General features: G+C 50.3%; 1 protein-coding gene across 1 annotated transcript; it reads left to right on the top strand.

Annotated features, from left to right (window-relative positions):
- Nucleotides 1–4,819: 4,819 nt before the first annotated feature.
- JDP2 (Jun dimerization protein 2) lies at nucleotides 4,820–11,496 on the top strand. The gene is made up of 3 exons (XM_083864437.1): nucleotides 4,820–5,035; nucleotides 9,513–9,617; nucleotides 10,448–11,496. Exons 1-3 carry the CDS (start codon nucleotides 4,835–4,837, stop codon nucleotides 10,631–10,633), a joined length of 492 nt encoding a protein of 163 aa, XP_083720563.1. The 5' UTR covers nucleotides 4,820–4,834; the 3' UTR covers nucleotides 10,634–11,496.
- Nucleotides 11,497–12,468: the final 972 nt, after the last annotated feature.

Raw genomic sequence — 12,468 nt, 5'->3', positions numbered from 1 at the left:
TGAGTTGGTTCATGTGCCTTAGAAATAGCAAATACTGCAAGGGAATATCCAGAAAGGAATTAAGAATTGGCAAGGCACCAGCTGTGTTCACCCCATCTGGCGAGATGTGGCTGTTGAAGAGCTGCAGGTTAAAGGTCAAACTCAGATCCTGAACTTTAAAGTTCTGCCCTGAAATGTGAACGTGGTACAAATATGCTGGAGCTATAGGTAGGGCATGTCCATGTCTGCCAGGGTAACGGCTTTGGGAGGAAAGCCAAAGTATTAAACAGAATTCCATACTCTGGCTTTCTTTGTGTGATCAAAGTACAACTTACCTCTGGCACTCACCAGAAAAGAATGGGAAAACATCTGGGACTTTGGATGAAAAGAAAGTTGTGCTTACATTAGGAAGAAGCAAAGGAGTGGAACAAACTTGGGGTTTGTTCGAGTCCCTCCAGTCAGCAGGAGTGACAGTGCCTGGAGATGAGGGCCCTCAAGAACTGGGGAGATGATCTGTTACTGCACCTCTGCTCTGCAGAGAGGGATGGCATCTCTCCTTGTTCCTTTTTATTTCCATGATTATAACCCTGCTGGGAATGGTGTTGTGTTCTTCTCCAAGGCCTAACTCAACTTGACTCTTGGCAGTTCTCAATTTGCTCCTAAGCTTTCTGACCCCTGAGCAAGCTGTCACTTGCAGAAGATACTTTTCCCCCTTTCCACCTAGTTCTCAGCTCATCTTAATGTGTAGGTTTATAGTTTTCCAGAAGGCTTTGGTTTGATCAGCTTAAAATTTAGTTTATTCTGATGCGGGTGTGATGTGGGCTTTGGCACTGCAGTCCTTGGATCCAGGATAAATTTTTACAGCATATTGGATACTAGGCCAACCCCTTCACTCTGACCTGTGTTATGTGTTACATTGGTACAGAGGCTATTTAAAGGCATATTAAGCTAACAGATCAAAGATGCAGAAGGAGAAGGTGTGCTGGAGAAAATAGTGTTTTCTCAAATCTTTAGCCACTTGTCCCCAGGGATCTACCCCAGGCTCAGGAGTGCATGAAGGAGGGTGCTGAGGGGTCAGGTTGTCCCACAGTCTGAAGAATGGATTTCTCTTGTTCCTTATTTCATAAATTGCAGTGACCCTATGTTCAGTCTGCCTGAGGACCTGGACTGTCTAGCCTGGGTGGTGTCAACTGCCTGCCATGATGAGAGAAAATTAGACACAGCATTGCCAGCCAGTCAAGGGAGGGGATTGTCCTGCTCTGCTCCACACATGTGGCATCTCCTCGAATACTGTGAGCAGTTTTGGACACCACAATAGAGAAAAGAGATTAAACCATTAGGGGGCATCCAAACGAGGGCCACAAGGATGGTGAAGGGCCTGAAAGGGAAACGGCATGAGGAGTGGCTGAGGTCACTTGGTCTGTTCAGCCTGGAGGAGACTGAGGGGAGGAGAGCTCATTGCAGTCTACAACTGCGTTGGGAAGGGAAGACTCCCAAGTAGTACTCTTGGTACCAGAGTACTCCTGTGACCAGTGACAGGACTCGAGGAAATGGCCTGAAGCTGAGGTAGGGGATGTTTAGCTTGGATATCAGAAAAAGGTTTTCCATTCAGAGGGTGGTTGGGCACTGGAACAGGCTCCCCAAGGAAGTTGTCACAGAACCAAGCCTGACAAGAGTTCAGTAAGTGTCTGGACAACAGTCTAAGGCGCATGGTGTAACTCTTGGTCTATCCTGTGCAGGGTCAGGAGCTGGACTCAATGATCCTGATGGGTCTTCCAACTCAGCATATTCTCTGATTCTATGAATGAATGAAAACCCAGTCATCCAAGTCCAGAATAGATTTTAGCATCCAGTGCTGGGCTCAAGTCAATTCTCATCCCGAATCCTGTGAAAGGATGGGTCAGGGCCCCAGATCAGTCTGTGAGAGGCTTCAAGTGGATGCTCATGTACTTTTGCTACTGATCATTTTTCTATTTTGTTTTTTTATTATTATTTTGATGTAAGCTGTTGGAGCTGGGGCTGGACATCTGTGGGATTGCTGGTGAGGGGTATGCAGCAGGTGGGCTGGGCTGTGCTACTGTTGGCAGGTGTCTTCCCCAGTGCCACAGCATGTCACCTTGGTGGCAGCATAGGGAAATGACCAACTCTGCAGTGTACACAGTAATCCCAAAGTGGTAGACTGAATTTAACTCCATACAGCTCTGTCTTGTGGCAGAGGGTCCTAGGAAGAACCTCTAGATTCACCTCCCCTTTGTTGTGCCACCTCATTGACCTGGTGCCTTCCTGCTGGAGAGGGATGATCTCTGAGGAAGATGGTAGGGATTTAACCACACTTCCTAAATAATTTGTGTTTTCCTGTCTGGAGTGCAGACTAAGGGTGTGATGGTGCTTGTTTCTGGAGGAGTGAAGCATCTTAGCCATGTGTAGGCCTGAAAGGAAGGGGGAGGGAGGTAGCATGCAGCTTCAGAGCCCAGCTGCATTGGGCATCTCTGGACACTTTACAAGATGCTGGTGCAGATTCAGTACAAAATTCCACTGCAGATGTGGAATTACAGTTTTCTAGTTTAGAGATCTCTGTGGAAGAATGAATACCTTGCATCAGTTTAGGTCCTTGCAATCTCAAGGTTCAAGCATCATTACTAAGTATTTTTTCTTTTCTGTCACCAAATGGGCAAGAGTCCATTTCATCAGGTAGTATTGCTTCTCTTGAGAAGTTACTTGTCTGTCTTTCCTGTCTTCTCTTCAGGCTTTAGTGACCTTATGCCTATCACCTCCTCCCTGCCCAGCTTCCTCTCCCCACAGCAGTGCTCCCAGCACTGCTGAGCACTGGCTTGCTCTCCCCTTTCTAGTCTCCTAAAGGATGACTGGAACAGAGGGCTTGATTCCTGCTTGCCACCTCTTTATGGTTTCTGTCTTGCTGCATCTGCTTTTCCTGCTCTTTCTCAAGTCTTGATCACAGCTGAGCAAACCCTGCCAGGGGACATCTCATGCTGACACCTGGACCTCTTTGTTGGCAGATTAGACTGTATGACAGCTCACAGCTCATTGCAGCTTGTAGGCACTCTCTGCTGCAAATCATTCTGTCTGTCACACTAATATAGCTTGCACAGCACCCGTGCTGGATGCTGTGGAGCTTGCATTAGCCTCTCTGCCCCTCACTAGCCTGTATGCTTGTTTTTACTTCCCTTCTGCTGCTTGTCTCTGGTTTTTTTCACATTAACAAATATTTTAAATAATCTCTTGGGTAAAGAGATGTGCTAGTGCCAAGAAATCCTTAACTTTTCTGTTTGTCATGATTAACCCTGTTCAGCCAGCTCCCACTGACTCCACCTGAGCAGGGCAGCTGGACCAGGCAATCTCCAGAGATCCCTCCCAGCCTCAACTGCTCTGTGGTTCTGTGATCCAGCAGTTCTATCTCACATGCAGCATTACTCAAGTTTTCAGCCTGTACTGACATAGATTTGTTACCCCAGGATGGCAAGTGCTAAGCAGCTGTGGCAGCTGGCTTGGCTATGTGTGTGTACATGAGTCTGCATGACTGTACTGCCCGGGCCGAAAGTCTGTATTGCCTGTTACCTGGTGTCTCAGCAGATGAGAGTGGATGGTTTGGAAGGAGCAGGGAAAGTGTATGTATCCCTCATTTAGTGCTCCTCCTTTCTCTGACATGTGGTGCTGCGAGAGCCCCCATGGGTTTCCCCAGCTATTTGTTAAATCCTGCCTTGTGACTGGCTCTTGTGGTTGCAGGAAGCTGCACAGTGAGATTTTGGGTCCACTCCTTTAGTCTGTTTCTCTCTTGACATTGCTGGTCCTTATCCCTGCTGTGTTGGCGCCTCCTGCACAGGGGCAGAGTGAGCTCCTACAGTGTGCTGGGACTTCTCTGGATGGGCAGAGCAAGGAGAGCAGTGCACACATACTGGGATGTGTGGTTGAGTTGAAGAAGAGGAGCAAATGGCTGCTGTGTGGACAGAAGTTGACTCTGAATGTTGTAAATAGGTAACTTGTGAATGTCCCAGGTCAGTTACACAGCAGGGATGTACCTGCATTACAGCCAACAACCATCTGCTCCCATGGCTTTTGGACTAATGTAACAGCTCCAGCTCTGTGGACTTACCATTTTAGGTTTAATTTTATTATCTCTGTGCTGCTTGTTCTCCATACTTCTTGATAACTCCCTTTCTCCTCCCTATAAGTGAGTTCTTGAAGTTTGCCCTGATCCTATTCTCACTTTTTTTCTTTCATGGTAGAAGACGACTTTTGAACTTTGCACCATTTCCCTTTCCCTGCAGTCTTTGTTTCCTCATGTCTGTGCTGAGAGATGTTTGCACAGGTATTTTGCAGTTTTTTTTCTTGCAGTTTTATTGGTGGTCTTTGTGTCCCAGCCCTGACCAGTGGCTGAGCCTGCCCAGAAGAAATCCAGCCTAGGGCATATTATGGTTCTCTTTGTGCCATTTTCTTCTTATACTAATAATCCACATGTTAAATCATCAAAACACAGTTAAAAGCAAACCTTGATCTGCTGTACTCCAGAAAAAAATGTCCATGGGATCACATCACTGTCATTGCAGCTAGCTCCTGTTCTTCTAGTGCTTTGCCTCTCAGGTCTCTTCCCTTCCTGATCTACACCCCAGTAGCCTATTCTTCCTGGCAGGATTCATATGTCTTGGGTTCTATCATATAGAGTCTGCTTATTCTCTGCCTTTGCCCTTCCTGGGGGAAAATGTCTGCCTTCTTTGACTCATATTCCTGTAGCTGATGGGACTGTAGCATGAGTTTGTCTTGCGCCATGAGGCCCTGTGGCTGGCTTGTAATGGGCTGTCTGTGTCTCCCTGCAGCCTAGGGAGCTGTTTCCCCTGCTATGATGCCAGGGCAGATCCCCGACCCGTCGCTGACGGCTGGCGCGCTGCCTGGGCTGGGCCCCCTGACGGGACTGCCGGGCACAGCCCTGACCGCCGAGGAGCTCAAGTGCGCTGACATCCGCAACATCGGGGCCATGATCTCGCCGCTCCAGTTCCTGGAGGTGAAGCTTGGGAAGAGACCCCAGCCTGTCAAAAGTGAGGTGAGTGTTGGGGACTGCTGGCTGCAGGTGGCCCCACAGGGCTGTTGTCTGCACTTGCTTGGGCTTCCTTCCTGCCCGTGCTTGGCTGTTGTAGCAGGGTGGCCAGCAGTGTGTTTTATAGGCTCCTGTTTGGTGCTGTGCATGCATGTTGGCAGCTACTCCACTAGCTGCCTCTTCTCCCTGCCTGATTTTCTGTCCCTGGCTGGCAGTAGGAGCCTCAGGGTCCCGGACCTGACTGGTCCAATGCAGCAGTTGACAGCCATCTGAACTCAAACCCTGCTTGTGCAGTGGGGTCTGGTGCAGCCAACATGTCCCTAGGTTGGGGTGTGCGTCCAGAGCAGAAGTCACACAACCTGTCACCTGCGTCAACAAGCCCTTGGTGCTTCTGATGTTGGTGTTGCCCCTCCAGCAGGGTTGGGGTGTGTGGAGCAGTGGCTCAGCCTGTGCTGCAGGTGCTGCTGGCTGGGAGCTGCCCCTGCCCCATTGCTTGGGGTGGGCCCTGGCTTCACCTTGAGTTTCCTGGGATGGGGAAGGTGGGTGGTTTCTGCTTGGTACCGCAGGCTGCCATGCCAGAACCAGACTGAAGGGACTAGGGAGATGCTTAGACAGTATTTTCTTTATATGGCTGTCCCATGTGTTGGTCGTCCAGTCTTTCACTCTGGCTGAACTGGTGGTGTTTGCACCTCCTACTGCCTACAGATGGATCTTGGAACCCACCTTTTCAGAGGTCCCACATTGGTGAGGGTGCTGGCTGCTCTTAGAAGGTCCAATAAACAGCCCTCTGAACAGAGCATTTGCTCTGGGTGAAGTTACCTAGATGATGCCATATGAGGAGAGGGTGATGTGTGCTCTCTGGAAGTGTGAGCAAGGAGGTGCTAGATGATGTGAAAAGCTGCCTGTGATGAGCTGTGATCTGAAAGGATTAAGATAGGAGTTCCAGGCAGCAACCTGCTCTCCAAATGGTGCTAACGATTGATTTAGCCCAATTTTTTGGCAGAAGCTCAGCAGCTGCCAGGCCCACTTGTGCAGAGCATCCGTGTTCTTTCCCCCAGCTGTTTGGGGTGGACTCCTGTGGGTAGAACTGGTATGATGTTGTCCATTTGATCACCTTGTACAGGAGTTCTGTGCTCAAGAGAGTGTCCAGTCAGCTTGTGCAGCCTGGAGGTTGCCTGGGAAGGACTGGGCAGCTCTGCAATGGGAAGACCTGAGGCTAGGATACTGTGGGAGGCCATCATAAGGCCCTGGGGGATGCTAATGGCTTTTGTTCCTCTATGGGCAAAGTCGTCACAGATTTGCAGCTGAAGCCAAATTTACTTCCAAGCCCTTGTTCTGGGTATTAATGCAGCAAATGGTCTGCAGTGCCTGCCTTGCTTCATGAGGTGGGGAAGAAAGAGGGTGACTCTATGGTTTTGCTGTCTTCCTGGGCCCAGCTCCTTTCCTGGGGCATCTTGGGCACCTCTGAGCTGGCCCTGCAAGCACAGCTTTTGCTTTTTGTGGGCATGGGTATGTGAAGTCACTGGCATCTGTGTAATAGGGACGGGGCAGTTCTGCCCCACAGCAGGTACTGGAATTGCTGAGTGTCCTCTGAGCCAGCTGTTGAGGCACCATGTGGAGGAAAGATAAGAGAAAACCCACTGACAGCCCTTGCACAGCTACATTCCATGCAGCTGGTTCCTCCTCTGCATGGGCTGTGAAGCTGAGGACTTGAAGACAGCAAATGGAGCTGCCTTTGGCAAGGCTTTGCAGCAAAAGCCTGAGGGAGCTGAAGCAGTAGCTGCTTATCCCATGAGTAGCCAAGAAGCTGCCCACGCATAGTTTTGCAAGGCAGCCTGCAGCTGCTTTCCTCTTGCAGGGCGCTGGAGCCCAGGAATGCCAGCGTGCCACTCTGTGGTGCCTGGGAGGACAGGCTGCTTGCCATGAGCTTGGGCAAGGCAGCTCTCTGCTCTGCTGAGGGCACCAGCATCTCCTGGCATTGGGGTGTTTGTGCCTGGGGGTGCACACAAAACCCACCCAGTGCGTGTTGGGTGCCGGCTTCTCTGCAGGGTGATGGACAGCCCCACTGGGAAAGCTGCTCTCCTCTTGGGCAGGTGTGGACAGCTGCTGCTGGGCTCCTCCACCACTGAATCCCACCTAGGGTGCTCCCTCTGGGACTGAGTCCTGCCCCTCAGGCAGATGATCGCCTCAGTCTCTGAGGCTGCTGACGGGAGCAGGTCAGGAGGCATCCCCAGACCTTCTACCCACAGGGATGTCCTGGAGATCAACTGCTGGGACATGCTATTGGGAGATATGTCATCACTGCCCCATGTTCCTCTGAATAACACCCTAATCCTCAGCACCAGGGGCATGGCACCATTTTGAACTGAAATCAAGCAGAAGCATATGGGGAAAACCTGCCTTCTTGAAGAGAAATGAGAATTTGTGGATTACTCATACCTGGAAGTGTTCAAGACCAGGCTGGACAGGGCTTTCAGCAACTGCTCTACTGGAAGGCGTCCCTGCCTGAGGCAGGGGGGTTGGAGCTAGGTGATCTTCAAGAGCTCTTTCAAACCCTTCTATATTTCTATGAAGCTATAGGAGCTGTGGTCAAAAAGCAGAGCCAAGAGTTCAAGCTGCTTCTGTGTGTGTTAAGCCACCTTCCTTGAGCATCTGTATGCCATCTAAAGGACACAGACTTTGCTGGGCCCTCTGTGGGGTGGAGGCAGGGTCAGAGATAGGTTATTTATTCCGTGATTCTAGCTGAATGGACCAACAGGGCATGGAAATGTCAGGCAGTTCCCAGGGCTGATGCAGTTGCTGGTTGCTCTTCCAGTTGCTGTTACACCCCAAGGTATACTTTTGAAGCCAAGTTTGGGGATGCTTTTTGAGCTTTGGAGCTGTAAGCACTTGTTACCTCTCTGCATCCTCCTAGTAATCCTTGAACTAAAAGGTCAAGAAGCTGTTTTAGGGGTACATGAGTAGTTGGTAAATGTGCAGAGGGGAATTGCATCTACCCTGATGCCCACCTCTTCTTAATTTCTGTCAGGAAATTTTGTAAGACCTGGCAGCAGAATGTAGAGTTAGTGCCTTTCAGATTACTTCTGCTAACTTGTCACCTCTAAGTTATGTGGGTGCTGTGTGAGCTGTCCATTTCTGACTGGACTGGGGGTATCAGTGCAGTTCCCATCCTAGTTCTCCCAAGTGTGGTACGTTGGTGCCCCATAACACTGGCTTGGCAAAGGGATGGTGGCAGCCTGGCATTATGGAAGTCTGTGCATAGCTTGTGCTGGCTTTGCTTAATATTTTAGCCCCAGCTAAAATAGCAACTTTAGTATAATTGGGAGCTTGCAAAGTAAAGTGGAAAAGATGCAAAACTGTTAGTACTGTAAAGCTTGGACATTGCCTTCTGCAGCATGCTGTGTGCTGTGTATTGGACATGCAGCTTACTTAAGCTGCCCCTTCATTCTACCTTTGCTGAGTCCATGTTTTGTCCAGTCCTTGTGCATCACATTGGGATATTTTGATTAGTGGATTTCGGACTTGGTGACTGTTAGCAGTGTGCACAGTCTACTGTGGATGATGGCACCTGCAGTCTTCATTTCCATCAGACACTCCTGGTGTGTCTACATGTGGGGTGATCTTGCGGCCACCGGGTATCGGTCAATAGGAATGAGGCAGTTCAGTCTGACACCTCAAATTTCAGAGACCCAGGCCAACGTGGATGAAGGCACTGGGGACCTTTTCTTCTCTATCCATGCTACAAAGTATATCCTGACTTCACAGGGCTTTCCAGCACTCGGATTTTTCTTGAAGGTGCTAGTTTGGGTTCTTGGATGTAGGCATGCCATAGGCTATTTACACGGGCTTTGCAGCATATATCCACAAATACTTTGATTATGGGTTTCTAATCCATAGGGCCTATTGGCCTGGCCTGTGTGGTTTGAGTCAAAGAGCACGGAGAACTGAGACATGGTGAACAGTGCAGGTACTGCTGTGACCTGCCTCCTTACAGGGGATGCAGGACCTGTCCCCACCTTACTGTGGTGGCTGTGTGACTCAGACAGTGCTGAAGCTGCAGCAGAGAGTCACAGGTATTGGAATGGGGCAGGCCTAGCAGGAGTATCTTCTGGGGTTTTCTGCTTCTTGTCGTTGGCTGTGTGTGATGCTTTTAACATCTGTGCTGACAGAGCTGAGCCTATAAATGTCTGTGTGACAAGCCACCCATGTTTCTGGGAGCGGGCTCTATTCTCCATCTGTTCCCTCTCTCAGAGAAGGGGTGTTTGTCCCCTGCCAGCCATGGCCTCAGCTGTGGGTACAGGTCTCCCTCTCTGTGTTCCCACAAAGTGGATGTAGAGGCTGTAGCAGTGGCACACCTGGTTCCAGTGAGGATTAAGTCATGTTGCTGATGGCCCATCACCATGGGCTGCCACATGCTCACCCCTATGTCCTGCCCCAGCTCACACCTGCTGGCTCTGATCTGGGTTTCTCTGTCTTCTTGTAGCTGGATGAGGAAGAAGAGAGGAGGAAAAGGCGCCGGGAGAAAAACAAAGTAGCAGCAGCACGATGTCGTAACAAGAAGAAGGAGAGGACGGAGTTCCTGCAGCGGGTGGGTGCCCCAGTCTGTCCCAGGGCACAGCAGGGACCTCCCTTGAACAGTTCTCCAACTGCAGGCAGCACTGCCTCCTGAACTGCCCCTCTGCCACTCCTTGCTCCAGTGCCTTTATCTGGGAAAATACAGCCCCTGCTTTTCATGAGGCTGTGAAGGTGGTGGCTATGTACGTGCCCAGGCAGAGCTTACCTGTGGTACCAGGGCTGTAGGTTGGCTCTGGGCTTGCAGTGAGAGAGGAATGATAATGTCTCTGCCTCAATGCGGGAGCAGAAATGCCCATAGAAGTGTAGCACAGACAAAGGCTGGCAGTGCGCTGGCCCCTTGACTGAAGTCCTAAAGATTTTCCCACTCAGAGACCAGATGCCCACTCTACCTCTAGCTCCAAGGCAGAAAAACTCTCACACCACCTTGCTGTTGTTCTGCAAACAGTGGTGAGACATGGTAGATGACATAGCATGAGACAAGGAGTCATTTCACAAGGGCACATCCTTACAGATGGGCTGGGCAAAAACTTAAACATGGGTTTGTTCCCAAACACCTTACCAGACCACAGAAAGCAGCCAGGCAGAGGTTCTGCTGGGGTGTGGCAGAGACCTGCCCGAGGTGGTGGCTGTGTATTTCTGTGTGATGACACTAAGTAGCAGAAGGCAGCAGGGCTGGGGATGAACTGCCTGGAGGGATGTGATACCTTGGCAGGTCTTCAGTCTGCTCCCCTGCTGCAGGGGCTGAGGGACAGCACTGAGCAAAGATGGCATGTTGGCCAAATTGTTTCTTGTATCTTGTCCTGCTAGATAAAGTCACATGCAGTTGTGTTCCTGTCCTGCTAGGAGTCTGAGCGTCTAGAGCTCATGAATGCTGAGCTGAAGGCCCAGATAGAAGAGCTGAAACAGGAGAGGCAGCAGCTCATCCTGATGCTGAACCGGCACCGACCCACCTGCATCGTGCGGACAGACAGCATCAAGACGCCTGAGAGCGAAGCCAACCCACTGCTGGAGCAGCTAGAAAAGAAGTGAAGGTGGCACAGGGCCAGGAGGAGGAGACAGTGGCACAGGGTCTTCCAGGGTCTCTCATGTATGTACTGTATGAAGAACTCTGCACCCAGGCCTGGTGCAGCCAGGACCTAGTGGGCTTCCTTGGGAACTATGGACCAAACATGGGAACAAAGAGGATCAGGAACCTGCCAACCATGTACTCTGAGGCTGAACCTGGGAGCAGGGCTGGTGGTGCCAGTGAGGGCCACCTCCCAGTGATACCTCATCAGAGCCCTTCAGCCCGCTCTCAGCCCTGGGACAGCCACAAAGCCACGGCGTGTCCCGCAAGGACCGTGCAGCCCATGGGTAGCAGGGGCTGCAGGCTGAGGAGTGGCAGCTGTGCAGTGCCCACCAGCACCCTGCCCAGAGGCTGCTGCTGCTCCTGGTGCACGCTCTGGAGGGAAACCCAGACCCAAGAACCACAAACACTTGATGCAGCCCCATCTGGTGGGCAGGCCTGTCAGGGCTCGGTGGCGCAGGCGCCCCCCACAAGCACACTCAGTATAATGTTTACAGCCCAGCTGTCCGTGTCGGCCGTGCTTTTGAATGCACATTTTTACACTTTTTTAAAGTATTTTTTACAAAGTTTTTATACAGTGATCTCTATATGGATTTATATAATCACTAGATGTGATCCCATAGAAATGTATGTTATAATGGTCTGTTTGTTACAAACACATATGCCACAGTTATCTCCATTGTGTTACTTGTCTGGTAGCGTCCAGCTCCTTTCCTGGCATGCTGGGAAGGGGGTCCAAGCTGCCCTCTGCAGTGGTGTTGCTACCCTCTCCATCCATGTATGTCCTTCATAATACTCAGTTCTGTATCTCTCAGTAAATGTTACCTTTGCGTACACTGTCCTCCTGTACCTTTGTTTGGGTCAGCACTGTGGCAGTGTCTGCCAGGGCTGAAGAGGCCAGGTCTGTTCTTGGCTGAGGGGCACAGTAGAGCAGATCCCAGAGCTGGTTTTGGTGGTGGCGTTAGCAGCTATGGGCCAGGAGAATTCACCCTAGAAAGCTGGGAAACTTGGAGGCCACTCTGACTATTGTCAAGAAAGAAGTAACTCAATGCTGCACCAAAAAGGACAGGCAGGAATGGCTTGCCACTTGGAAAGTCAGAGGGAGACCTTAACTGGTATAATGTCATAACGTTATCCTTAACTGGTCCTTTGTGTTTCAGTCCCAAATACAGCAGTATGAACTCATTTCAGGGATGAGAAAGGGACAGGGGAGCTATCATGATATCCTTGTGCTGGTGATCCCTTTATGTGCCTTTGTGCTTCCTTCTGCCCAGACTGTGGAGTTCATGGCTCAGATCTGACCCATTCCTCAGCTGTTGTCAGGAGCCAATCTTTATTCTTTGAAAAACATGATACCTCTGCCTTTTATCAAGCTCTGCTGAAAGGATGCAGAGCATGTGCTGGGCCTCCTTTTCTTTTTATTTCCCTCTGCAAAGTGTACATGGTAACAAATTTCCTCTTTGGTGGTCAGCAGGAGATCTCTGTGGACACCAGATGATCCAGGCATCTTGTACTTTTTCCTCACGGAGAACCTGTGTACTCATCTCCACTCAGGAGGCCTCTCACTTACCTGCTACACAGCTTCCAGCAGCACTGGCAGTGCTGTGGGTGCAGGTGATGGTCTTTCTCTGGCAAATAGCCACATTGCAGTCAAAAATTTCTTCCATGAAAACAACTGGCTTAGAAGAGAAATAAAAGGTGTCCTTTGAAACCCAGCATGCTAGAAGCAGCTAGCAAAGGTACCAGCAGAAGAGTGATGTATCTACATCAGTTAAATGCTCAGCTATTCCAGCCAAGC

This window comes from Zosterops lateralis (assembly GCF_965231275.1).
Source record: "Zosterops lateralis genome assembly, chromosome: 6".
Classification (NCBI taxonomy): Eukaryota; Metazoa; Chordata; class Aves; order Passeriformes; family Zosteropidae; genus Zosterops; species Zosterops lateralis.
Note: the sequence above shows the minus strand (reverse complement) of the source record. Positions and strands in the feature narration are given on the sequence as shown.